Here is a 27,376-nt window from a genome sequence, read left to right as displayed (position 1 = left end):
AACTTGCCTTGAAGCCGTTAGCCTGAAAAACACTCTGGTGTTTTTGGGATGCCACTCTTTCCACCTCCTACAACCCCCCACCCCAAGCCCAAACACACAGTTTGTCTTCTGTTTTGGTTGGTAGGAAGGCTTTTTGGAGAAAGCAGGATTCTAGGTGAAGCAAATTATTTGGCTGGCAGTCTGAGGAGATCAGGAACAGGGATGAAGCTAAATTAACGAGCCAGACCAGGATGGAGGCCTGGGTAAGTCTAACTAACCTCCATGCCCACCTCAGCCCCAGCAGGAAGCGGGCAGCATCTCTTAAATCCTGACATCCAGGACCCCTAACTCGTCTGGCCACTGAGGGGGAGTACCCCTCCCAACCTCAGTGGTTCAGGCCGGCAGAAATCTCTTCCCAGAACTGCTTACTGATTCTTCAGCTGGCCCCTTCTCCCATTACCTCCGATTGGGCATCCAAAGCTCAGAGCCAGGCTATTTATAGAAAGGCCCACAGGAGGCAAGGGGAAAGGCCAGTCAGTGTTTGTAAACACTGTCACCTGAGTGTGAGAAGTCCAGGGAGAGAGGGTCTGGGAGGGGGCTGGACTCTGAGGATCTGCGACAAGAGAGCTCTGCATCTCATCTAACCCTACTGACAGGGAAGCCCGGTAAAGAGAAAGAGGGGTGCTGCTCAGATGCTGGGCGCCACGTGACCCAACGTTTGGGCCATATGCAAATTGCATGCAAATCAGCGACAGCACAAGTGGTGACCTCTTTGCGGGGCGGGACCCTCGCAGGACTCCCTGCGGCCTAGTGGTCTGGGGACCTGGCAAGGCCGGGTCAGGGCCCCCTAAAGGGAGAGGTCAAATCTCACTAGCTCCGTCCCCCAACCCTGGACTTGCCTGGAGCCAGAAAGGGTCCTGGAGAAAGAACTCGCAGTCCTTGGGTTGGGGAGTCACACCGCTCAGCCCCCTCCTCGCCACTCCCACTCCCTCCACCCGTGTCTGTTGTTGAGGAAGAGAGGTGTCGGGTTACCGCTGCGGGGGCTATAGTTAGCCGTGGGACTTTGCTTATTCGCTTGATTCCGGCAACAGCACGGTGCCCGCACAGACAGTAGCCCCCCACTGGCCAAACCACCCCTTCCAGTTCTCAGCCTCCACGACTACAAGGTGGGTCTCTGGCCCCGGCCCCCTTTCCTCTCCAAATAGAGCTAAAACTCATCGCAAAAAATTCTCCGGGCAGAAAGCGCTGAGCTTGGGGTCATCTCGGAGTCAGGGAAGCGGAGACCTGAGGAGCTTGTGCTGGGGGTGGGGCGGGGGTGGGACGCGGAAGGGGGCCGCTGGCGGTAATAATACCCAAGGCTTCCCTCTCCCGCCCAGGCCCACCCGTGATCCCGCCCACACCGCCGCCTGGGGTCCCGGACCATCTTCACACCACAGAAGGGGTGCGAGGTCTCTTCCCTCATCCTATTGAAGCCACCGGTCCCACTGGCATCCGGACCTCGCCCTCCTGTCTCCCCCAGAGATGATGCTGGCAGCTCTGCTGCTCGCATTCAGCTGCCTCAGCCTCCACACCCTCTGGCAGGTAACGGGGTCTACCATCCCCTGTCACAAAGGGAAAAGTTGAAGGGCCGATCCTGAGGAAGTGCACTGGGGGGGCTGACTCCTCAGAAATCTTTCCCAGGGAATGTTCTGTAGGACCCCCGTCCTCTTAATCCTCTTCCTCTCAGCAAACTCCCTCCCCGCAGGGAGCCCCAAGTTGTCATTCCCTCTCCAGAACACACCTCTCCGCCCACTGGTTCTCCTGTGATCCTCCTTCCTTCCTGTATCCTTCCCTAGGAACTGCCTCCAACTTCCTCATCCCCATTTCCCACCTCCCACCACAGGCTGAGGCTAAGCAAAGCACTGCACTGCCCTCCTGCACCCCTTCCCAAAACAGGGCTCCAGGTTTGGGGATAAGGGCTTCTGAAGCAGGAGAGGACTCAGGAGTCTCAGAGCTGACAGTGATTTGGTGTGGTGGCTGAGCACCTTCGTGGGAGGGAAAGGGAGTCTAAGGATGGGAAGGAGTCAGGTAATTGGACACTGGCTGTGTGTTTGTGTATAACCTGTACACTGGCTCTTAGAGCCAGAACAGCGCTGCGAAGCCAGCTAGCCCCACTTCCCACCGGGTACAGGCACCTCTCTGATGACAAGATGACCCCTTTTAGGTTGTACAGAAGTGAAGATCTATATGCTAGTCTCACAATAGCCCTGTGAGGTTGGAAGTATCAATTTATAGGTAGAGAACCTGAAGCCCAGAAGAGTTGAGCCTTGCCCGAGATCCCACAGCCAGTAGGTGGTAAAGTCAGGATCTGAACCCATGTCTGTCTGACTCCAATGCCCGTGTTGTTTAAGCCCTTGGGCCCTTGCCAAACTGTGTACAGTGGATATTTGGGCACAGAAATAAGATTCTGTGTTTCCAACTGATCTACCAGGACCCCTGTCCAGTGCTCTGAACTTCTTTCCCGTGTGGCTCTTCTCTTTCTTACCTCCCTAGGCTCATGCTGTTCCCATCCTGCCCCTGGGCCTGGCTCCAGATACTTTCGATGATGCCTATGTGGGCTGCACAGAGGCGATGGAGGAGAAGGCAGCCTCTCTGTTGAAGGAGGAGATGGCCCACCATGCCCTGCTGCGCGAGTCCTGGGAGGCAGCCCAGGAGGCCTGGGAGCAGAAGCAGCGAGGGCTCACTCTGCCCCCTGGCTTCAGATCCCAGCATGCAATCGCGGTCATGGTCTACACCAACTCATCCAACACCTTGTACTCGGAGCTGAACCAGGCGGTGCGGACAGGCGGGAGCTCTCGGGAGTTCTACATGAGGCACTTCCCCTTCAAGGCCCTGCATTTCTACCTGACCCAGGCCTTGCAGCTGCTGCAGGGGAGCAAAGGCTGTAGCAGGGCACCTGGAGCGGTGGTGTTCCGAGGCATAGGCACGCTTCGCTTTGAACCCACGAGGCTGGGGGACTCTGTCCGCTTGGGCCAGTTTGCCTCCAGCTCCCTGGATGAGGCAGTGGCCCGCAGATTTGGTAATGCTACCTTCTTCTCCCTAAGGACTTGCTTTGGAGCCCCTATCCAGGCCCTGTCTGTCTTTCCTGAGGAGCGTGAGGTGCTGATCCCTCCCCATGAAGTCTTCTTGGTCACCAGGTTCTCCCAGGATGGAGCCCGGAGCCAAGTGACTCTCTGGAGCTATAATCAGACCTGCAGCCACTTTAACTGCGCCTACCTGGGTGGTGAGCTCTGCATGAGGAGAGGAGGACTGGCAGGGAGGGTGGAGTAAGTCAGGATGTCCCTACACAACCCCCAGGGCCTTCAGGAGACCCACTTGGCTAATGGGGCAGTTGAGGGCTAGAAGTCAGCTTCAGTTATTGTTCTCTGTGACTCAGGTCCTGCCAGCTCTTAGAAAGTCCTATCAGTGTTTTCCAGATCTGTGAATATTTTCAAATGATTCTGTAAATGTTCTCAAAATGTGCCATCCACTATAGAGTCTAACAGACCAAAAGAACCTGGTTTAGAAGATCAGCAAGCAGAGGAAAGTGGCAGGAATGCTGCTTCAGATCTCAGGAGGCCCCAGGCTTAACAAGGTCCATAGGACATATCTGTGCTGAGGCAAGGACAGAATACAGGGGTGACTGGGGCGAGGGTGGGAGCAGCGATGGAGAGGCAATCTGGGAAGATTTCCAGGCCTAAGGAGGAGGAAAGGAAGTCAGAAGTTTGCATTTAGGAGAAGGGAAAGATGGATTGAGAAGGGGAACACTGGTGCTAGAGCCTGGTGGGAAGGGGAGTTTGGGGTGTGAGAGTCTGTCTACATGGAGGCATCTCTGTGCTGTCTGTTGCAGGGGAGAAGAGGCGGGGATGCGTATCCGTACCACGTGAGTCACCCTCCTGCCCCCTCCGTTGGCTACTTTGCTCCTCCTAGCCCAGCTGGCCCCTCACCTTCTTTTCTTCTCTCTCCAGCAGGGGGGCAGCCAGACTCACCCTCCAAGGGGGCCTTCTCTCTGCTCTCCTGGAAGACCCTGCTCTTGGCCCCTGGGGGATTCCAGCTCTCAGGAGCTGGGCCCTGAAAGTCCAATGTCTGCCACTTAGGAGTTCCAGGAACTGGTGACCTTCATGTGAAGAAGGAGAGCTTTGAGCAGCCTTGAGAAGCAAGAACATGGTGTCAGACCCAGCCTTAGCAGCCATTGCCCCAACCAGGATGTGGGGGAATCTGAGGTCATGGAAGGGTGGAGGGAGCCCTACTATGTGACGGGGACTCCCAGGGACAAGTAAGGGTAATACTGTGATGGTCACTTGATTAAATAGTGTTACAGTGTGGAGACATCGAATTACATGATTGGTTTATTCCATGAGACTGGACCATCTGCCCTGCTCTGGCCTTACAGGACTGACGGACGAAAAAGAATGACTTCTTGATCACTCCTAGACATGGTCTCTTGTATCGACCTCGGTCACACACTGTAATTTGCAAACCCAGAAGCTTTAACAGCCAGAGGTTCCTCACAACAACCATGAAGTCAGAAAGGGGACAGATGGATCCGTCAACCCATTCGTCACATGAGGAATGCAAAGCCAAGGAAGGGAGTTAGTACTGAAAACAGGCCCCTTGCCTCCCAGTCCAGAATGCTTTCCACTAAAGATTTGAAGGAATTCAAGGTAGGATCCTAAGCCCAAGATACTTGGGACCCCATAGCAAGCCATTTCTCTCTGCTCTGCTCCCACTAGGGTCCCTTTCAGGGGAAGGAGGGAAGGGATCTGAAAACATCGAGAGACAGAGATTCTCACACACACTGGGGGCATCTGACATCCTAAACAGAAACTTTATTGAGGCAAGGAAAGCAGCCTGGGCTCCTATTAAATGACCTCCACCCTCTAGGTTACTCTGCTCAGCAACAGAAGAAGAGACCTTCTCACTGCATCAGGACCCCCCCCCCCCCACCTTGGTTCCCAAATCTTCCACCTGGGGCAGGTCCCCAGCCCCCTCTGATTCCTGCTGTCTGTGCACTAGCACATGAGCTGGAGAGGAAGGTCCAGACTCACCAGAAGCTGGAGTCCCAGCCCATCCAGTGTCCTGAAGCCCAGTTTCTAAAGATACTTGGGTCCCCACAATCCCTGGCACTGTCAACTCGGGGGTCTCGGGGATGGGGGGCCCCAGGTTCTGAAGGTGTTGTGTACTCAAGTGATGTAGCAACTGAGGATGCTGGCACCGTAGGGGGGCCGGGGTGTCCCCCCCCCCCCCCGAGAGTCCGCCCCACATCAGCTACTTCACTTTGCAGTGGAGAGACAGGCTTGGTCAGCTCTGTCCGTCTGTTGTCCAGGTCTGTGGGAGGCTTGTGGGAGTATTGATGGGAGGTCTCTCAGAAGAGGAACCTTCCCTGTGCCACTTCTACCCTCATCAGAACCGCAGGTGACAACATTACTGGGATTCCTGAGAGGAGAAGTGGAGGGAGTGAGAGACTGCCTTTCGGGCTGGGGGTCAGGTGGCAGGCTGAGGCTGGGGCAGATGAATCTGAGCGGCCAGGCCAGTGGTGGTGAGTTTAGAAGACACAAAGAAGGAAAGTTTTGTGGGCCAGGGAAGGGATCAGGAGTCCCAGGGATGGGAAAGTGTTTAGCGGGTGGAGGTTTGTACATCTGCCCTGTTAGCCCTTTCCCCCATCTTCACCTGTCCAGCTCATCCTCATCCTCAGGCCCAGTTCAAATCCCACCTCTTCTTTCTCCAACTTCTGATACTCTGTCCTTCTGCCTTCCCACGAGCCTCTCAAAATGATAGGCTCTTTCTAGCCTTTGGGTCCCACTGCGGTTTATGTCTCTCTTAGCTAAGCACGTTCTGCCTAGTCAGATGGTTTTTCTTCCTCACCAGACTGAAAGCTTCCTCTGTTGTCCCTGCTCTACACAGTCCCCCTCCCTCCAAGAAAAGGCCTGGAACAAAGGGGACATGGCAAAAAATGTTGGTTGAAGGAGTAAGTGAATGAATGACTAAAGGAGTGAGTGAGAGAATAAATGAACACATAAATGAAGGCAGGAGTGAAGCAGAATAAATGTCTGATAGGTCAGAGGGTAATTGAGTCAAGGGGCCACAGTGTGCAGGTTGTAGCTTCCAAGGGCGTGAAAGGATGGGGTCACACATGACTGCAGGCTGGATGAGGGGTGTGAGTCTGGTGTGGTGCATTTATCCCAGAGGAGCAAGGAACAGGCATACGGTAAGCGTGGAGGTGAGCGACTAACCTTTCCGACAGATCTCCTGGAACTCCTCCCGTGCGGTCTCTATGGACCAGGGCCTTGATCACTCGAAGGCGATAGGATCCACCTCTCCCTCCCCAGGCCCTGCCCCTGCCCCAGGATTGGTCTGGGATGGGAAGACAGGAAGGTGAGAGAGATTCTCCACCCCAGCCTTTCTCTAATCACTGCTCCCTCCCCCAGGCAATGAAGGATGGAGGCCAAGTCTGTGCAGACTTTTCTGTCCCTGAATGCCACACATCTAGACCCTGGCGTGATCCTGGAACGTAGAAGGATGGAGGCCAGGAGTTGGGTGGTGGGGTGAGGGTTGGGAGGTGGAGGGGGGAGTGGGCAGAGACAGAAATATTGAGCAGGGCAGAGCTGAGTTCTCTCTCCTGCTACCAACCCGACCTTGGTATTCTCGAATTAGTCCAGGTTAACCCTGTCCTTCAAACTCTGCAGAGGGGGAACCTAGGGGGTGTGGGGAGGCACCTGCACAGACCTGCTCACACATACAAGATGGAAATCATCATGCAAATTAGAATGATGGGTCTGGGTCCAGTTTTAGGCCTCAGGATAGTACCAGGAGGGCAAGTAGGATATATGAAGCAGGTAAAGGAGAGAGCAGAGGTAAAGAGAATAGGCAAAGGGCTGGTCTCAGAAGACATAGGCTGAAATCCCAGTTCAGTCATTTAGCAGCTATGTGTCTCAGGCAAGTTACTCAACTTTTTCAGGCCTGAGTATGTCCAAATTTAAAACAGAGATGGTAATCATGCCTCCTTCCCAGGTTGGGCATCCCTGGAAAGCTCCCTGATTCACGAGTCTGGGTCTGGGACCTCTCGTCTGTGCTTCCTCCGATCATAGGCTTGTTTTCTTATATAATTACAGCCTGTTTCCTTCTGCTATTCTAGACAGTTATCACCCAGAAGGAACACCATTATGGATAGCTTTATTTCCGGTATAGGTGTGCTTGGGTAAGTGTTTGTTGAACAAACTGTTGACCAACCAGATTAGGAAAGGCATTCTTCACCTGGGAATCCAGGGACCTCGGAGCTCCAGAGTTGGCCTGTGGCCTCGAAGAGCTGACCTGGAGGCCCTGGCTTAGAGATCCTCAGGTAACACATTGTAAGGGGAACAGACAGAACCCCCTACAGTCCTGCTGGTCTGAATTAGGAAGGGGCTCCCATGGCAATCCAGACGAGTTAGACAGCAGATAATGAGAGGTAGGTGAGCCCCTGGGAGTCCGGGCCTCCTCTCTCAGGCCTCTGTCACCCTTTGAGTCTCCCAGCCTGTGGGGCATTTTTTACTCAGCTTCTTGACATGTTTTTTTTAAATGTTCAACCAGGGGCTGGCCCAGTGCCTCAGTGGCTCAGGTGGTTGGGGCACCGTGCTCCTAACGCTGAGGTTGCTGGTTCGATTCCCACATGGGCCAGTTAACTGCTCCCTCTATAGTTAAGATTGTGAACAACGGCTCTCCCTGGAGCTGGGCTGCCGTGAGTAGCCGGAGGTGGGCGTGAGCTGCCACGGGCTGCTGAGTGCTGCAGTGGGCTACCGTATGCTGCCAGGAGCAGCTGATAGCCAGCGTGAGTGGCTGATAGCCAGCGTGAGTGGCTGATAGCCAGCGTGAGTGGCTGATAGCCAGCGTGAGTGGCTGATAGCCAGTGTGAGTGGTTGATAGCCAGCGTGAGTGGCTGGTAGCCAACGTGAGTGGTCAGCAGCCATCATGAGTTGTCAGCTGCCTGACCCACAAGTGGCGACCGACAGCCTAAGCCAGGGCGAATGCAAGGTTCATAACACAAGCATGGTCCAGGGATCTGTGTCCTCCACAACTAGACTGAGAAACAGTGGCTTGAAACGGAGTCAGGGGGGGGGGAGAGGAGGGAAGGGGGCGGACCGGATTGGTGGGGATGGGGGGCAGGGAGAGGTGGAAGAAGGTGGGGGAAATGTTCAGCCATGTCTTGGCCCAGGGCAAAAACTTTTGTCTGGAGCTTGTGGGGACAGAGTCCCAGAGAGCAGTTTCCAGGCTCTCGGCCTCACATGGAAAGGTGCTGGCTTGGATAGTAGATGGCCATCAGCTGTGACTAGTTGGCCATCAGCTGTAACCAGTTAGCCAATTAGCCACTGATAAAAGTGCTGTGCCCGTGTTGGTTGGTTGGTTGGTTGGTCGGTCGGTCGGTCGGTCGGTCGGTCGGTCGGTCGGTTGGTTGGTCGGTCGGCAGGCAGGCAGGCAGGGAACCGGATGGCAGATTGCGGATCATGTGGAGCCTACTTCCTGTGTCTCGCTTGGCCGCCAGAGAGACTGGGGTGCAGGAAGACCCCTTGTTGGGGTACTGGCGGATGTTTGCTCCCTATGTCTCCAACCCAGCCGCCAGCAAGACTATAGTGGTATGACTCCCCTATCTATGGCTCCATTGTTGTTCCTTTTTGGCCTCACCATATCCTGCATTCTTATGAAGGCAGCTGGACCAGAGACCCCGCATTACACCCCGCGTGACACAATACAGCTGAAGGCCTGATGTGAGAACCAACACCAAGCAGATGAGGTACTTACAAAGATTGGGATTGGGGGATAGTCTGGCTTCTTGGTTTTGCAGCAGGAGCAGCAACAGCAAATGAACAGGAAAATTCTCCTGAGAGATTTGGATGGCAGGAAGAGGTTAGTCAGAGGACAGAGTCTAGGGAAATGGGGGCAGGAGCTAGGGTGGCGGTGCTGGGTGCTTGGGAGTTGGGAGTGAGAGCTCCGAGGTCATCACCTGAGAAAGTAGAAGACAGCTTCGGGGAGGGCAGGATGTTGAAGGGCACAGGTAGCATCAGGCCCTCTCAGAAGTAGGACAGGTAGAGCTTGGAGTGAGCAAACTTCCATTCCACGTCGGCATCGTCCTGTGGCAGGAGGTAGGGGGCTCTGCAAGGACCACTTTGGTACCCAGCCCTCCTGGCCACTCAGGCTGCCTCATTTCCCCCCATCCTCACATCTCTTCTTCCCTAGTGTGCCAACCACTTTCTTCTCCTCATTCTTATCTCTGTCATCGTCCATCACCCATATTTCCCCTATTTTCCCCTTTCCTCTTTTCCATCTTTCTGACATCCGATTCCTGCCCAGCCATTTCTCTAGCCGCAAACCCTAACCTATCCATCGCCTTCCCTCTCCCTTCTCATGTCCCCACCTACTTTTCCACAGCGCACCCTTCCTCCCAACCATAAAGTGGAGAGAGCACTAGACCTGAGTCTGGAGAAACTAATAGCATTACCAAGACCCTCATCTGTAAGATGAGGAACATGAGGCCTAGAGAGGAAAACTTGCCTCAAGTCACAAAACAAGGGGATCGCAGAGGCAGAGCAGGACCCTGAATGTCTCGACGACTTGTATCCTGTTTCTCTGTAGCCCTTCCTCCCTCTCCCGGCCTAAGCTGGCCTCAGTTTACTCACCTCAATCTTCTGGAAGGGGATGGTGGTCATGGCGATGAGCATGTTGAGCAGCACAGTGACCATGATCACGGTGAAGATGCCTGAGAGGGCCTGGCCACGGAGTCACGTACCAGAAACTGAGGCATGGCGACCACGCTGTGCTCCACACTGACCATGGTCCCGAACAGAAACTGGATGGTCTCACTGAAACTGACATGTTGGGACAAAGGGTAGGATGTGAGCAGTGGGAGAGGGGCCTGAGTGCCAACCAGAGGTAGTCCGCCTCACCCTCCAGGGCCCAGCCAAAGACATTCATTCTGCTTCCGTGAAGCCCACACAAACACGATTTCTGAGCTCCAGCTCTCATTCTTTCAGTCAACCAGTATTTATTGAGCAGTATTTATAGTCATGATATGGGTGCTAAGGATATAGTCGTGAACAAGACAAGAATGGTCACTGTCTTCAAGGACCCTTTGTTCTAGGGGATGGGAGGAGAGATGGACACTCATTATGCCAACATTTTAAAATTGTAGTAAGTGCTATGAAGAAGCAGTAAGAGATGTTATGACCTAATCTGGGTGCTGCAGAAAGCTTCTTTGAAAAGCATTCAAGCTGAGCCCTGAATGATCCATGGGAATCAGCCAGGTGAGAGAAAGGGAAAGATGTGAAGAGCATTCCCAAGGCAGAGAAGCCTGGGGGCATTTGAGGAACTGAGAGAAAGCCAGCATAGCTGGTCTGGGAGGGCAAGGGACAGAGAGGCTTGTGAGACAGAGGCTTGTGAAAGGTAAGTAGGGACAAACCAGGTCATGCAGGACCTTGTAAGAGAGAAACAAAGATCCTTACCATGGTCTATGAGCATTAGGAAGCTATGAAGAGTTCTAAGCAAAGGGGTGACATCTGATTTACAATTGAAAAGATCACTCCTGGCTGCTGTGAGTAGAATAGAAGGGAAGCAGATGAGAGAGTGGGGGAATGCAGACCAGTTAAAAATCTGTTGCTGGGAGCAGCTGCATGGCTCAGTTGGTTAGAGCGTGAGCTCTGAACGACAGGGTCGCGGTTTGAGTCCCACATGGGCCAGTGAGCTGCGCCCTCTACAGCTGAGATTGTGAACTACGGCTCTCCCTGGAGATGGGCTGCTATGAGCAGCTGGAGGTCACTGTGAGCTGCCGGTGGGCTGCCGCAGGCTGCTATGTGCTGCCAGGAGTGGCCAGTGGCCAGTGTGAGTGGCAAGCTGCCGTGAGTGGCAAGTTGCCATGAGTGGTGAGCTGCTGTGAGCGACCGGCTACCAACTGCGTCAGCGGTGGGGGAGCGCAAGGCTCATAATACCAGCATGGGCCAGGGCGCTGTGTCCTACACAACTAGACTGAGAAACAATGGCTTGAACCAGAAGGGGGTGGGGTGGGGGGTGGGGAGGCGGAAGAAGGGGGGGGAAAAAGTGCATGTCTATGAGTCACTCACAGACCTGACCACATTCTGTCTTCTATTGTATTTATTTGCAAATCTGTCTTATTCCCTCTATTTTAGCACCAGTTCAGGCCTTGACTATTGCAACAACCTCTGCAACTGGTCTCTGACCTCAATCTCTCTCTTGTTATCCCACACTCTACATTGTATCTAAGGTGTTCTTTCTGAATGCTGATCTGATGTGTTGTACTTCTGCTTGTCACATGCTCTGAACTACCTCTCCAATGTGCTAAACTAACATCGTGTGTCTCCCAAAGTGATGTGATGAAAAGTACACATCATTGGCTAGGTTGTGGTCTTGCCCAAATTGCTTAGCTTGAATCCAGTAATAAGTAAATAGGTAAATCCCAACTGTGGAATACTCTCTACAATATAACTTGGTCTGCACTCTTCCAAAAATTCGTTTGTCATGAAAGACAAAGAAAAGGTAGAGGGAAGGTTCTAGATTAAAGGAGACTAAACAGATATGACAACAAAATGCAATACATGATCCCAGATTGGATTGCGGTTTTTTTAAAAACTAGAAAGACCTTTTTTTGGGCAACTGGGGAAATTTGAATAAGGGCTACATAGTAAATAACATTGCAGAACCAATATTAAATTTTTTGTGGTTATGATCTTAGGACACGTTCTGAACTATTTAGGGGTGAAGTGTCATGATGTGTGCAACTAGCTTTTAAATGTTTCAGGGGAAAAAAGAATAAAGAGCAATAGATTAGTCAAGAAAACAAAACAAAATAAAAAACACACACATTAATAACCAGTGAAGCTAGGTGACGGGTATATGGGTATTCGTTGTGCTTTTAACTTTTTCATAGGATTGATATTTTTCAAAATAAAAAGTTTTGAGAGAAAGTGAATGTGTGGGTAAATGAATGAGTAAATGAATAAATGAATGAGTGTAAATCAATGAGAGAGTGATTCACCAAACCAGAGAATTAATTATTAAGTGAATAGATGAGGGAGGAGGGGGTAAAAAAGGTGTGATCACTAAGCTCCAAGCTGCACGGTCTCAGACCCCACCTGCCAGTCCTGCCTCTGCCCGGGCATACTTGCCCAGCCACTCTGTCTCCTGGTAGAGCACATAGATGCTGTTGAGGCCACACAGGATGATCATGAGGGTGAATATGAACCTGGCAGGGGGTGGAATAGGGGAGGATCAGAGCAGGTCTCCACACTAGGAGAAGTCAAGCTCTGGGAAGAGGGATGGGGGTGATGACCTTTCAGGCTCAGCCTGTCTAACTGACAAGTTTTCAGTTTGGTTACTATTAAGGATGGGGAAATTAGGGGGTGGGAAATGAGAAGGGATTTAAAGTGGGTGCTAAAGTAGCTCTCCCAGGAATAAAGGGTACTGAGTTCAAGCAGCAAAGCTGGGATAGGCCAGTCTCCCAGGGAAGGATAGAGATGCTGAGCTATGGTACAGGAATGAGTGACAGCCAGAGAGTCAGCACTGATCACCACATGTGAGGATGACTTAGCTGCAACAGGACAGGAGGGTCTCGGGTGGGGTGGGAGGTTCTTCTTCAAGCTGTGCCGAACTGAAGGTATTCATAGACAGAACCAAGGGCACCCACTCCAGTCCCACCTCAGGTGGGATTCCCAAAGCAGCCAGCACGAACTATGGGCTCTGATTAGGGCGAGAGGCCAGGTTAGGCTGTAATGATTAGATGATGAGCACTAAGGAGTCTAAATAATGGCATGGGTGCAAAGAGCAGCTGTGTAGTGGGAAGGGTCCAAAGTGACCCAAGTCCAGTGCCTTTACCACAAAGGTGGGAAAACTGAACCCCAGAAGGAGTCATGGAGACAGTGACAGAACTGAGACTGGAACTCTCAGCTAAAGGCTCTTTCTGCTATCAGTGGTTCCTAATCTTTTGTGGGGCCATGGGACTCTCTGAGAATTAGATGAGAGCTATAGACCCTCTGTGCAGAGACGTGTACATTTACACCCCAAATTTTGCCTATAGTTTTGGGTTCTCAGAGGTCTCTGGAGCCTATGCAAGGAACCTGAGTTAAGAACCCCTGTGCTAACTAGAGCTGGGGAATTTCAGAAGGAGGTCCAGTGCAAGTGGAGCCCATCAGAGGGGAGGGTGCTCTGAGCCCGGACAGTACACACCAGATCATGGCATCAGTCATCTTGCCAATGGACATCTGCCCAGTGCCCAGTGACTCGTGGGCCGGCAGAATGTAGGCCAGGCGGGTGACACTGAGCATGCTGGTGACAGCAAAGATCACCTACGCCAGAACTGGGGGTCCTCGCTGCGCCTCTCACTTCTCTCTGTGCAGGGTGGAATGAGAACTGAGGCTGAAAGCCGAAGAAGAGAAGGTATTGGGGGATGTGGAGCCGAGTTGGGGAGCACTCACCAGCTGTGGTGCAATAGTGGCAGGCAGCCCCACTGGGGGCATCTCTGCAGGGCAAGCCCAGCCAAGAGGAGGCGTAGTGCAAAGGCGGCCTGGTACAGCGACAGGATGACCACGCCCAGGAAGTCCCACCAGTCCAGGACGTAACTGCACAGGCCCTCGATCCACACATCCTTACACCCAAACCATAGGAAGCCTGAAGGGGGTGGCAGGGGGCCAGGACAGGATGAAGCAGAACTGGTCTCCGCCTCCTTCCAGGTCGGAGCTAGGTTACGGTGGGGGATACCTGTCCATGGTGGTGGTGGTGGGGAGGGCTAAACTGAATAAAATGTAAATATTTAATCTACTTAAGTACAAAGTGATCTTATGTGAAAATAAAAAGAACTCCTGGCTGATGTAGACTCATCTGTGGTGTGGCCAGCACCAATGGTCCCAGGGAGCGGACATTCAAAGTGAGTGACACCTGGGAGAGGCCGGCTATTGGGAGAGAATGATCCAAATCTGTTTCTCCTTGCCCTCCACTAAATAAATATTGGACAAATATTTAAAGAATATTGATTTGAAGTGGCTCCAAATTATCAATCAGCCTGAGGCCCAGCACCAGACCTGTGGATGAAGGGTCTTGGGAGTTGGACCCCATTATCCAGGTGACCCTGCCACATTGTACCCTTCTCCAGTCTCTGGATACAAGCATGTGCTTTTCCACACATGGTTCTGTCTGCCTCGAATGCCCTTCCACACCCTTTTGAAGTCAGGCTCACCTTTGTGGCCCAGGTCACATACTATCTCCTCTGTGAGGCCTTCCCTAAGCGGGGGAGGGAGTTGCTTCCTGTTGAGTCCTTACAGCTCTCTTCAGGGGCCTGCGATGCCTTCACTGTGCGGCACTGCACGAAATCTCTTCACCTCCCCTGAACTTGGAGCCCCTCAAGGGCAGGGACCATGTCAAATTCATCTCCTTGTCCCCAGTGCCCAAAACAAGGCCCAGTAGTCATTATGAAGCAAATATTTACTAAGTTCCTACCATGTGCCCATGGGATCCTGTGGTGAATAGGACAGATAGAGTCCCTGCCTCCCTCCTAGTGAGGGAGACAGTCAGGTAGCCAGGCAGTGACAACCCATGGGGGAAATTCTAAGGCTGAGGAGCAGCGGAACACAGGCTGTTACGGGAGTGGATTCTCACTCTGATCTGGGGGCCCAGAAAAGCTTCCGAACAGGCAGGGCAGGGGGCAGTGTGGCAAGGGGAGAGTGCTCTGGGAAAAGTGAATGAGCACAGGCCTGGAGACAAGCAGGAGCAAGATGTGGTCAGGAACGGAATCAGTCTCCCCGCAGGCGAGTACCTCGTCATGGTGGGGGGATGCTCAGTAATGTATGTTGAATGGATGGATGGAACCGTATTAATTTATCTTTGTATTCTCAGGGCTTCGCTCACAGTGGGGCAGCAGGGAGTGTGTACTGCCAGAAGAAATGAGGAGTTTTGTTTAAGACTTTTCTTCCCCCATGGACAGGAACTGTATTGGTTTCATCTCCACCCAGCACAGGTCAGTAATGTTTAGTAAATAACTGGATGAGAAACTTTTCCCCTTGGACTGATTTTTTCTTTTTTCTTTTTTTTTAAATTAAATTTATTGGGGTGACAATTGTTAGTAAAATTACATAGATTTCAGGTGTACAATTCTGTATTACATCATCCATAAATCCCATTGTGTGTTCACCACCCAGAGTCAGTTCTCCTTCCATCACCATACATTCGATCCCCCCTACCCCCATCTCCCACCCCCCACCCCCCGCCCCCGTTACCCTCTGGCAACCACCAAACTATTGTCTGTGTCTATGAGCTTCTGCCTCCCACCTGTTTGTCCTGTTCTCTTGTCATTCCTGGTTTATACACCACATATCAGTGAAATCACACGGTTCTCTGCTTTTTCTGTCCGACCCGTTTCGCTCAGCATTACTCTCTCAAGATCCATCCATGTTGTCACAAACGTTCCCATATCATCTTTTCTCACTGCCGAACAGCATTCCACTGTGTATATATACCACAACCTCTTCATCCACTCATCCATCGAAGGACATCTTGGCTGTTTCCATGTCTTGGCCACCGTAAACAAAGCTGCAATGAACATTGGAGCACACGTGTCTCCATCTCTAAATGTTTTCAGACTTCTTGGGTAGACACCCAGAAGAGGGACTGCTGGGTCATATGGCAATTCCATTCGTAATTCTTTGAGAAACCTCCACACTGCCCTCCATAACGGCTGCACCAGTCTGCACTCCCACCAACAGTGCATGAGGGTTCCCTTTTCTCCACAGCCTCTCCAACACTTGTCACTGTTTGTCTTGTTGATGACAGCCATTCCGACTGGGGTGAGGCGATATCTCATTGTGGCTTTGACTTGCATCTCTCCGATGATCAGTGATGTTGAGCACCCCTTCACATGTCCATTTGCCATCTGTATGTCCTCCCTGGAGAAATGTCTCCTCAAGTCCTCTGCCCATCTTTCAATTGGGTTGTCTGTTTTCTTGTTGCTGAGTTGCATGAATTCCCTGTATATTCTGGATACTAGCCCCTTATCGGAGGCACTGTTTGCAAAAATCTTCTCCCATTCAGTTGGTGGCCTCTTTATTTTGTCAATGGTTTCTTTTGCTGTGCAGAAGCTTTTAAGTTTCATATAGTCCCATTCGTTTATTTTAGCTTTTACTTCCATTGCCTTTGGAGTCAAGTTCATAAAATGCTCTTTGAACCCAAGGTCCATAAGTTTAGTACCTATGTTTTCTTCTATGCAGTTTATTGTGTCAGGTCTTATGCTTAAGTCTTTGATCCATTTTGAATTAACTTTGGTACATGGTGACAAATAGCAGTCCAGTTTCATTCTTTTGCACGTGGCTATCCAATTCTCCCAGCACCATTTATTGAAGAGGCTGTCTTTGCTCCATTGTATGTTTTAGCTTCTTTGTCAAAAATTATCTGTCCATATTTATGTGGTTTTATTTCTGGGTTCTCAATTCTATTCCATTGGTCTATGTGTCTGTTTTTCTGCCAATACCATGCTGTTTTGATTATTGTAGCCCTGTAGTACAAGCCAAAGTCAGGAAGTGTGATACCTCCATTATTGTTCTTTTTCTTAAGATTGCTTTGGCTATTCGGGGTCTTTTGTGGTTCCAAACAAATCTGATGTATTTTTGTTCTATTTCTTTAAAATATGCCATTGGATTTTGATGGGGATTGCATTGAATCTGTATATTGCTTTGGGTAATATGGCCATTTTAACTATGTTGATTCTTCCAATCCATGAGCACGGAATGTCTTTCCATTTCCTTGTGTCTTCTTCAATTTCTTTCAAAATGTCTTATAGTTTTCAGCATATAGGGCTTTCACATCCTTGGTTAAGTTTATTCCTAGGTATTTTATTCTTTTTGTTGCAATTGCAAAAGGAATTGTTTTTTGTATTTCTTTTTATGAGATTTCATTGTTAGTATATAGCAAAGCGATGGACTTTTGTACATTGATTTTGTAGCCAGCAACTTTACTGTATTTGTTGATTGTTTCTAATAGCTTTTTGGTGGAGTCTTTAGGGTTTCCTGTATATAGCATCATGTCATCTGCAAAGAGTGATAATTTAACTTCTTCATTCCCAATTTGGATGCCTTTTATTTCTTTCTCTTGCCTGATTGCTCTGGCAAGGACTTCCAACACTATGTTGAAAAGCAGAGGTGATAGGGGACATCCCTGTCGTGTTCCTGAACGTAGAGCAAAGGGCTTCAGGTTTTCTCCATTAATTATGAGATTAGCAGAGGGCTTGTCATATATGGCCTTTATTATGTTAAGGTATTTTCCTTCTATACCCATTTTATTAAGTGTTTTAATCATAAATGGATGTTGTATCTTGTCAAATGCTTTTCTGCATCAATTGATATAATCATATGATTTTTGTCCTTTATTTTGTTTATGTGATGTATCACATTGATGGATTCGTATGTTGAACCATCCTTGTGCCCCGGGATGAACCCCACTTGGTCGTGATGAATAATCTTTTTAATGCATTGTTGTATTCGATTTGCTAGAATTTTATTTAGGATTTTTGCATCGGTATTCATCAGAGATATTGGTCTGTAGTTTTCTTTTTTGTGCTGTCCTTACCAGGTTTTGGTATCAGGGTAATGTTGGCCTCATAAAATGAGTTAGGGAGTACTGTCTCTTCTTCAATTTTTGGAAGAGTTTGTGCAGAATTGGTATTAGATCCTCTTTGAAGGTTTGGTAGAATTCACTAGTGAAGCCATCTGGTCCCGGACTTTTGCTTTTGGGAAGGTTTTGGATGACTGATTCAATTTCGTTACTGGTGATCGGTCTGTTTAGATTTTCCAGTTCTTCATGGTTCAGCCTTGGAAGGCTATATGTTTCTAAGAACTTGTCCATTTCTTCTAGGTTGTTGAATTTGGTGGCATATAGTCCTTCATAGTATTCTTGGATGATCCTTTGTATTTCTGTGGTGTCCGTGATAACTTCCCCTTTTACGTTTCTGATTTTGTTAATCAGTGTGTTCTCTCTTTTTATCTTAGTAAGTCTAGCCAAGGGTTTGTCAATTTTGTTAATCTTTTCAAAGAACCAGCTCTTTGTCATATTAATTTTTTCTATTGTCTTTTTGTTCTCTATTTCATTTAGTTCTGCTCTAATTTTTGTTATTTCCTTTCTTCTGCTGACCTTGGGTTTTACTTGTTCTTCTTTTTCTAGTTCTTTAAGGTGTAACATGAGGTTATTTATTTGGGAGTTTTCTTGTTTCTTGAGATAGGCCTGTAATGAGATAAATTTCCCTCTTAAAACTGCTTTCGCTGCATCCCAAAAATTTTGGTAGGATGTATTTTCATTGTCATTTGTTTCTATGTATCTTTTGATCTCTCCTCTAATTTCTTCTTTGACCCAGTCCTTCTTTAAAAGTATGTTGTTTAATCTCCATGTATTTGTGTTTTTCCGCTTTCTTTTTACAGTTGATATCCAATTTCAAAGCCTTGTGATCAGAGAATATGCATGGTATGATTTCAATCTTCTTAAATTTGTTGAGACTGATTTTATGTCCCAATATATGGTCTATCCTTGAGAATGTTCCATGTACACTAGAAAAGAATGTATAGTCTGATGTTTTAGGATGAAGTGCTCTATAAATGTCAATTATGTCCATTTCATCTAATGTGTCATTTAGGGCTACTATTTCGTTATTTATTTTCTGTTTGGATGATCTATCCATAGCTGTCAATGATGTATTTAAGTCCCCTAGTATAATTGTGTTTTGGTCAATTTCTCCCTTTAGTTCTGTTAGTAGTTGCTTGGTGTATTTGGTGCTCCCTGATTGGGGGCATAAATATTGATGACTGTTATGTCTTCTTGTTGTACAGTCCCTTCACCATTATGAAATGTCCATCTTTGTCTCTTGTTATCTTTTTCACCTTGAAGTCTGTTTCATCTGATATCATTATGGCTACACCTGATTTTCTCTGGGTACCATTTGCTTGGAGTGTCAATTTCCACCCTTTCACTTTGAGTCTATGCTTGTCCTTGTAGCTGAGATGTGTCTCTTGGAGACAGCATATGGTTGGGTTTAGTTTTTTGATCCAATCTGCTACTCTGTGCCTTTTTATTGGTGAGTTCAGTCCATTTACATTTAGGGTGATTATTGATATGTGAGGATTTCCTGTCATTCTATCCTTAGTTTTCTGGTAAGGTTGTGTCTCCATTGTTTCTTTAACTTTTTGTTGTTGTCTATTATTTCTGTGTGGTGGTATTCTATGATGTTTCCCTCTGTTTCTTCTTTTATTTCAGTATATATTTCAATTCTGGATTTATTTTGAGTGGTTACCCTTAAGTTTATGTAAAAGAAAGTTTGATATTTAGAGTATTCCATTTTCTTCAGCACGCTTACTTTCTCCATTCCCATATTCGGTTCAGGCCTTTACTCTCCCCCTTTTTGAGTTTTGTTTGCCACAAATTGTCCCTGTTGATGGTGGTCGAATAGCCTCCTTTAGTATTTCTTGTAGTGCAGGTCGTGTATTAGAAAATTCCCTCAGCTTCTGTATGTCTGGAAAGGTCTTTATTCCTCCTTCATATCTAAAGGATATCTTTGCTGGATATATTATTCTTGGCTCATGGTTTCTCTCTTTCAATAGTTTGAATATTTGGTTCCACTCCCTCCTGGCTTGTAGAGTTTCTGCTGAAAAATCTGATGATAATCTAATGGGCTTTCCTTTGTAAGTTACCGTCTTCTTTTCCCTGGCTGCCTTGAGGATTCTTTCTTTGTCGTTGATTTTAGACAGCTTCAATACAATGTGCCTTGGAGAAGGTCTGTTGGGATTGAGGTAACTAGGTGTTCTATTTGCTTCTTGGATTCGAGGGTCCAGTTCTGTCCACAAATTTGGGAAGTTCTCATCGACAATTTGTTTGAATATATTCTCTGTTCCCTTCTCTCTTTCTTCTCCTTCTGGTATGCCCATTATTCTTATATTGCTCTTTCTGATGGAGTCAGAAAGTTCTTGTAGAGTTCTTTCATTTCTTTTAAGTCTCAAGTCTCTTTCTTCTTCAATTTGTGTCATTTCCAGGTTTCTATCTTCGATGTCACTGATTCTCTGCTCCATCTGGTCAACTCTACTACCTAAGCTGGTTATTTCATTCTTAATTTCTTCTATTGAGTTCTTAATCTCCAGAAATTCTATTTGGTTCTTTTTAAGATTTCAATCTCTTTCGTAAAATGCTCATGCTGTTCTTTGATTGAGTTTCTGAGTTCCTTTAACTGCCTATCTGTGTTTTCTTGTATCTCGTTGAGTTTTTCCAGAACTGCAATCTTGAATTCTCTGTCATTTAAGTCACATATTTCTGTATCTTTAAGTGCCTTCTCTGGAGATTTTTCACTTTCTTTCTGAGCTATCTTGTTGCCTTGGTTATTCATGGCGATTACTGGTTTACTATTTCTCTTCCTAGACATCTACAGGAGTGACTTCTGCAACAGGTTGATAGAAAGCGGTCTTTCTTTTGTTTGCCAGTACTTGTTGGTAGAATGTTTTATTATTTCTCCAACTGCAACTTATTTTTCTTCTCCCACACAGTAGTGCTATGTTTTCTCTGCACTATTCCAACTTCTCACGCAATGGGGGGATTCCCTGGGAGACGGGCTTCTCCTCTGTTAATAGTTCGTCTAGGTCACAGGGCGCAGTGTCCCGGTGGGTATGCGGAGAGCTTTTGATGTTCGAAAGCTCTTCCAGCTGCTGATTCAGAGCCCGTATATTTCAGCAGTTCTGTTTACTCCTGCAGGGATCCGCCCAGATAGGTGGAGTCAGGGGCGGGGTGAGTTGTGAGAGGTGGCCCAGAGCAATGGCGGCGACCACCACCACAACCGGTCCTGCTTCCACTGCTCTCTCCCCTTTGCTGGAACTAGTTGGGCTGTGAATTTGTATTTGCGGTCCACAGATCTCAAAACAGCAAATTTTCTGTTGTTTTGATCTGACACTGCTACTGTTTCGCTTCTAGCACCGGGCAGGTGGGGGCGGGGCGAGCTCTGGGAGGGGAGGGAGGGGGCGGCTAGTCTCAGTGCCTAAGGCTCCGTTCTCTGCTCGGCAGTGCGGGCTTAAACCACTGTTTTCAGCCTTTTTCCCTCAGTCTTTTCTCCGAGGTCTCTGCCGTGAGCGTTGGGTTCAGCCGTGTTATATGCTGTCCCCTCAGCCCTGTGGAGCCCAGGCGGAGCCCTAGCAGTCCGATCTCCCGCAGCTGCGGTAGTTCCGGGAAGCAGCGAGCTCGGCGCACTGAGCCAGGTCTGCGTCCTGCGCCCGCGCGGCTCCGTCTCCGTACTTCTCCCTTCCCTCCTCCCTCCACTCGCACAAATCTCCCACCTGTAGGTGATTTCAGTCGGTAGTGGGCCTCTTCGTTTTGGGCATCATTGACTGGCTGGGTGCAGGGTGGAGTAGGAGGCTGAGTGTACTGGTGGCTTGGAGATTGCTAACTAAGCGAGACTAAATGAATGGAGGACAGCTGAGGAAGGGGCCACCAGTCCAGCCTGCTGAGCTGGCCATACAGAGGTTAGGAGAGCTCTGGGGATTCTTGGAAACTGCTTTGAAGAATTGTTTGAGAATACTCAATTCTGCTATAGAAGAAAAGAAAACCAACGGGATGGAACGTGTACATTAAGCATGGGTGAGTTAGTTATCTGGGTGACACATTCAACACATAAAGTAGAGCATATATGTGTGAACATACACAGAAAGTGATAGCAGACACTAAATATTCATGATACACTGAATAGACGTGAAGCTGATGAGGCACTCAGGATTCATCAGATCTTAAATCAGCTCCCCACTGGTGATAGCCATTGTGGCCCCACAGGTCCTCTGCCTTAAGATGGCAAAGAAAAGTCGTAGCTGCTCATCAGGATGATTTGGCAAACTACAATGGTGGTCAGACATACTTGCCCTGGGTTTCTCCCATAGAGCAAGTGTTGGGCCCAGGCAATTTCTGGCTGTTGCATCCACTGCTCAAACCTCAACTCTGGTCCTCAGAACACCACCATCATAAATACATCAGTTATGGATTTAATAAATTGGATGATTCGAGCCCCTTAGTTTGGTCTGTGAGCCTTTCCGGTCCATGACCTTCGGGATGGATTACCGGGTGCTGTGCTTGCCAGGCTACCATTACACCGAGGTAATTTCCTAAGACACCTGCCTATGTGCCAGTATCTGACTTGTGAGAGGATAGGAACCTCCAGAGTGGGTAGCGACTGGTGCCAGGGTGGGGGAAGAATTGGGTCCTTGCTCAGGGAGTCTGTCAGAGGACCAGGTCCCCTAATTAGGGGTAAAGGGAAAAGGTCCCTTGGGATGCTAGAGTCCAGAGGGGACTGGATGTAGGTTCAGGAGCATCTACAGGGGCAGGTGAAAAGTACCCACTGGGGTACTTATCATGAAGAACAGCGAGGAGGGCCCCACGCATGTACCTGTGACCCAAACCATGTGTAGTGACGTCTCCCAGACGCTGTGGCTACGGCCGCAGAAGGTACTCAGCTGTGTCTCCATTACCAGGGACTTGCGCAGCAGGAAGAGGAGCAACCACAGGTAGGAGAGAGAGTGCGGCAGGAGCTTCAGCACCGGGATCTTTAGCAGGTGGCCCAGCTTGGTGGGGAAGGAGGGAGAGCGTGGCTCTCAGAGTCTTGTTCATGTCTCTCCCCTTCCTGGGAGAACTTCCCGAATGCTCAGCCCACGTGTGACTCCGCCTTTCACTTACTCACTTATTCAGACACGTACGCAGAACTTTCTATAGATTAGGCCTTACACTTTCTTATCTATTGTCTCCTTTACAACCAACCACACGAGGCAGGTCCCACAGGCTCTTCCATCTCAACAGTTAAAAAATAAAATCATCACCTTCTATCCCAAACTCATTCCTTCTCCCCCTGTGTCCCCATCTTAGAAAATGAGCTGGTCACCCAGGCCAGGAACCTTAAAGGCACGTCTACATCCTCTCTCACACACACTCTGACAATCTCCCTCCCCTCACCCCTAATCCATCCTTCACACCACTAGTGGAGAGAGCTTTCTAAAACACAGGACTCATGGGGCCGCTCGCCTCATTAAAAGCCTGCAATGGCTTCCATCATTGCTTAGAAAGCTCTGAGATCTGGCCCCTGCCTACTTCCCTCTACTTGCTATTTGCACTTATGCTGTAGGAGCACAGAATTCCTTTCAGTTTCTCTAATACTTTACATTCTTCTTCCCCTGGGCCTGCAGACATGCTGTTCCTGCTTCCTGGAAGCCAGCTCTCCCGAGGCCTCACCTGGTGAACAGCGACAGGTCTTGCTCCTCATTATATCCCCAGCACCAGGCACAATGCCTGGCTCACAGCGGGCTCTTGAGGAAATATTTGTTGAATGAACAAATAATCTGGGTCCACAAAGGGCTCCCAAAGAATTTGTAAATTAGGGTGGGAGTCTCTTTAGGAGAGTACAGGGCTGTAATAGGATTCAGGCTTTGGAGGCAGAGAAACCTCAGCTTACTTAAATCCTGACTGTTATTTACTGTGTCCTCTGGTCAAAAACAGCCCTTCTGTTCCCCGTGCCTATAAAATGGAGGTATAATGCCTACCTCCAGGGCCCCCTCAAGTTACTTAATGGGAACATTCCCAAAGTGCCCAGCCCAGGGCATGGAATAAAACAAGTGTTCAAAAACAAACAAATGAACAAACAAACAAGCAGAAAAACAAGTGCTCAATAAGTGACAGTTATCATTAATTTTATCTTCAGTACCCAGGACTTGGCCGCCAGCCAGTAGCCAAGGCAGAGGAAGGGCACGGTGAGGAAGATGAGGAAGGCAACAAAGAGCTTCCAGATGGTGGTGCTTCCATGCCAGCCAGCCAGGTTCCCACACCAGATGGAGGACAGGGCTTGTTGGCAGATGGGGTGTGCTACAAACTAAGAAGATATGGGGTATGAGCCACCAGGCAGGGAGGAGGAAGGGGGAGCCAGTTGGGTACACAGCCCTTAGTTCTGTGCCATAGAGGTTGAACCATGTTTCCTTTCTCCCCAGGCCAGCCAGCTCAGAAGAGAGGCAACTCACTTGCCATGTGACCTTGGGCAGACCCTACCTCTCTTTGGGCCTTGGTTTCTTAGTTTATGAAAGAGAAGCTGAACTCAGATTTTCTTAGACTCTCCGGATCCCACATTCTTGAATCTAAGTCAGGCAGTGGTACGTGGAATGGGGTACCCAAGTCCCAGAACCCTCAGGGTTTCCTGTCTTAGAGATGTGGGACACCAGCCTGAATGGTCTTGAGGAGGGGAGGAGCAGGGAAAGTGGGGGCTGGTGTTTTGGGGGTTGGTGTCATTATGAAGGAAGGTTTCGGGTTAAGCTCCTGGTAGACTAGGATATCTGAAGGTGTGTGAGGGAGGAGGGAGGGGCTGGAGGTTAGAAAGGGAGCCTGCCTGTAGCTCAGAGGGAGGGCAACTAATGAGACAGGGAGTAATGGAATCACTTCACAGCTAAACCCTGAGAGATCTCGCCTAATCTCTAGACATACTGAAGTCTAACAACAGGAAAATACTAGGCCAACTTACTCAGCAAGCCAGAGGCAGATCTGAGTGTAAGACCCAGATGTCTGGGTCCTGGTGCACAGTGGGACTTCCAAGGGCTGGGGAGAGGTTAGGGCCTTAGACTGAAGGCAGGAAGGGAGGGTGGGAGACCCACAGGACCAAGGGCCTAGATAGAAGCGTGCTCAACATCAAGTCTAAGAGGGTCCTGAGGGCAGGGAAAGGACTTGCTGAGGGTTGAAGTGGGGATACCTGGAGACGGTGGGGTCAGGAGTCAGGGCCAGGGCAGGGGCAGTCGGTAGGGCCCAGCTGACCCGTTTCCAGTTGTAGTTGATGGCCAGTCGCAGCCTGGCCAGGTTGGGGATGCCTTCCTCAAAGCCCTGGGCCAGGCCTTCAGTCTCCGGCTCAGTTTCGCTGTCCTCACCCAGGTCATTGAGCACTGCAGTGACCTCCCTCTGGTTTTGGCACATGCCCAGCAGTTCAAAGCCGTAGTCCCGGCTCAGCCACTCCAGGGCAATGTACTCAGGCTGTAGGGAAGCGGGTTGATGTGTGCCTGCCACCCAGTGGACCCAGCCCATTAAGTCATCCCCCACCACCCTCACCCCACCCTCCCAGCAGTGGGCTTGGGCCATCTCTGTCCTGTCCTTGGGCCATCACTTCCCACACTTGGTGTCACCCTGGGTCATTCATTCCTTTCTTCTCTGCCACTTCATCTCTCCTACTTGCTATTACAAGGTACCTCCTGTGTCAACTTTGCGTTTCTGGCGCTGCCTCTGTCTCATCACTCAGTCATTTCAACCCAAACCCCTTTGTCACCGTTGCCTGTCCCCGTACTACTTTCCCCGACGTCCTGTCCCACTTCTACTTCTACTCTTCATGCCTTTCTTGTGTTTATTTACTTACTTTTCTTGAGCACCTTATATGAGAGCCTGTGCTGGCAGTTTGAGGAGAGGCAGACGTGATCAAGGCAAATCTTGCCTCCTCTCTACCCATCTTTTCCTCGGTTTTACTCGGGGCCCTAACTCCAGACAGAATCCAGCCTAGGATTTCAGGAGGCCAGGTGTGAGTCTCAGCACTGGCCCTCAGGTGGTGTCACGTTGGGTGAGGTACTTCTGTTTCCAGGCCTCAGCTCCCCTGCCTAGAAGCTAATTCCTGCTGCCTCCTTCCACGGCCCGCTGTGAGAATGGCGGGAGTCCTTTGGACATGACTGCAGGGGAAGCAGAAGGCTCTTTGCCGAGCTTGCCCGGCACAGGCCACATCCTGCCTTAGGCCTCATTTTAATATCCTTGCCTGTTTCCCCACTAATGGTGATCTTGAGCATGGGGACCAAGTGTGCCTGGCAGAGGGGATGTCAGTGATGAGTGATGGATGGAACTGGACTGGTGGTGGTCACGGCCCCTGAGCAGGCGCTGCCTGCAGCACCCGTCTTCCCTCACGCATTCTCTGCCCTCACAGTCCCGTGCACACATTACCAAGTCTACTGCTACGTGAGAGCCTTGCCTGGCCTGCACCCCTCCCACAAATACCCTCCCTACTCCTCATCACTTGTATTAAATCAACTACAAGATTAATCCTTGTAGGTGATTCTTCCTTGTAGACTTCTTCCAAGGAGTCTGCCCTGAACACAACAGCTGTAGCTTCCTGACCTCTTTTCTGGGCTTTGGAAGCCCTTGTAAAACCATCCACATAGACACTGAATAACGCTGTCTTGTCAGCTCTCTCCCTGCTTGTGATGACAAACTTGAGGCCCCCACACACCACGCTCTGGGTGAGACCGTGCAGTAGGTATTCAGAAAGGACAGGTTCTGCCGAAGGTCACCTCTATGTCTGTCCAGTGGCTTTTCTGTTTGTGTTCTCTCCTCCCTCAGGCAGACCCAGGCGCACCTAGGGTGGGGCCACCCCATAAGACAAGGTACCCCTAAAATGATGGCTCTGCCATTGGAAGGAATCCCCCAGGGCAGGATTCTGTGACTCCCCATCAAAATGGAGGTTTTATGAGAACGGAATGAGGTCTCATCATCTTTCTGTTGTTTCCCACTTCCCAGAACAGCCATGCGCAACCATGCCCCCGTGGAAGGACAGATACTGGGCACTGAGAGCAGGGCAAGTATGAGAAACGAACCTTAAACCCAGGCTCCTTGCGTGCAAGGCGCCTGAGCTCTCGGCTGAGCTGGAAGACAGACAGCATGGCGTCCTCACTGGCCAGTGAGAGGTGGGCCCTGCTGACAATGCCACGGTCGGTGCTGATGCGGGACAGGGAGAACTTCAGCAGGTCAGAGGCGGGCGTTGCTGCACTCGAGGCAGGCGCAGGGGCCGGGGTGGGGCCGGGCAGTGGTGGGGCCCTGGTCCATGAGCAGCTGTGCTATCTCAGACAGGTCCTTCTGGCAGGCCAGGGTGAGCGGAGTGACACCAGGCGCAAAGCAGGAGCCATCGATTGATGAGTCAAAGAAAGCCAGTGGGAAAGTCTTGGTGTCCATTTTGCGGCCCTTCTCCTGTTCTAGCCGGGCCAGCAGGCGATGCACCACCGCTGGCTGGTTTGTGTCCACTGTCACTAGCAAGTGCCTCGTGGATCTGCCGGAAGTCAAACGTGACATTGGCTAACAGCGTATCAGTGATGGCCTAGTGGCCCACGCGGATGGCCAGATTGAGAACTTCCCTCCAGGAGCAGTCCGCAGCCTCCTCCACATTCCGCAGGGGTCCGCCTGGCCCACCGCCGGTGGTCTCAACCCCTGACTCCAGGAGCTGCTGCACAAGGCCCCGCCGCCCCTTCTGGATGGCACTGAGGAGCAGAGGAGGGAACTTCAGCTTTTTGTTCACCATCTCAGTCCAGTTAGGCTGTGGCTGGACGAAGGAGTGGAGAGGCTGTGACTCCGAGTTTCA

The 27,376-nt window shown here is 49.9% G+C and overlaps 1 protein-coding gene and 1 pseudogene across 4 annotated transcripts; one reads left to right on the top strand and one right to left on the bottom strand.

The window, feature by feature from the left end:
• Positions 1–526: 526 nt before the first annotated feature.
• ART5 (ADP-ribosyltransferase 5) lies at positions 527–4,326 on the top strand. Of its 4 annotated transcripts, none has more exons than XM_074335852.1 (5): positions 527–644; positions 1,356–1,560; positions 2,512–3,241; positions 3,848–3,880; positions 3,966–4,326. In XM_074335852.1, the coding sequence occupies exons 2-5, from the start codon at positions 1,501–1,503 to the stop codon at positions 4,070–4,072; spliced, it is 930 nt and encodes a 309-aa protein (XP_074191953.1). In that variant the 5' UTR covers positions 527–644; positions 1,356–1,500; the 3' UTR covers positions 4,073–4,326. The 4 variants fall into 4 exon arrangements, with proteins under 4 accessions (XP_074191953.1, XP_074191954.1, XP_019574537.1 ...); XM_074335853.1 differs by lacking the exon at positions 527–644 and adding an exon at positions 805–1,145 and having other exon boundaries at positions 4,095–4,326; XM_019718978.2 differs by lacking the exon at positions 527–644 and adding an exon at positions 806–1,145 and having other exon boundaries at positions 3,969–4,326.
• Positions 4,327–4,923: 597 nt separating this feature from the next.
• Positions 4,924–27,336, bottom strand: LOC141572336 (short transient receptor potential channel 2-like; annotated as a pseudogene).
• Positions 27,337–27,376: the final 40 nt, after the last annotated feature.

Source organism: Rhinolophus sinicus, linkage group LG06 (assembly GCF_036562045.2).
Source record: "Rhinolophus sinicus isolate RSC01 linkage group LG06, ASM3656204v1, whole genome shotgun sequence".
Classification (NCBI taxonomy): domain Eukaryota; kingdom Metazoa; phylum Chordata; class Mammalia; order Chiroptera; family Rhinolophidae; genus Rhinolophus; species Rhinolophus sinicus.
The sequence above is the reverse complement of the archived record's forward strand: the minus strand, read 5'-3'. Positions and strand labels throughout refer to the sequence as shown.

Excerpts from the sequence above, each read along its gene's own strand:
- ART5 (XM_074335852.1), top strand. The coding sequence starts at position 1,501 with ATGATGCTGGCAGCTCTGCTGCTCGCATTCAGCTGCCTCAGCCTCCAC. Across the intron at positions 1,561-2,511 it reads GCCTCCACACCCTCTGGCAG|GCTCATGCTGTTCCCATCCT; the intron begins GTAACGGGGTCT and ends TTACCTCCCTAG. Across the intron at positions 3,881-3,965 it reads GGGATGCGTATCCGTACCAC|CAGGGGGGCAGCCAGACTCA; the intron begins GTGAGTCACCCT and ends TTCTCTCTCCAG.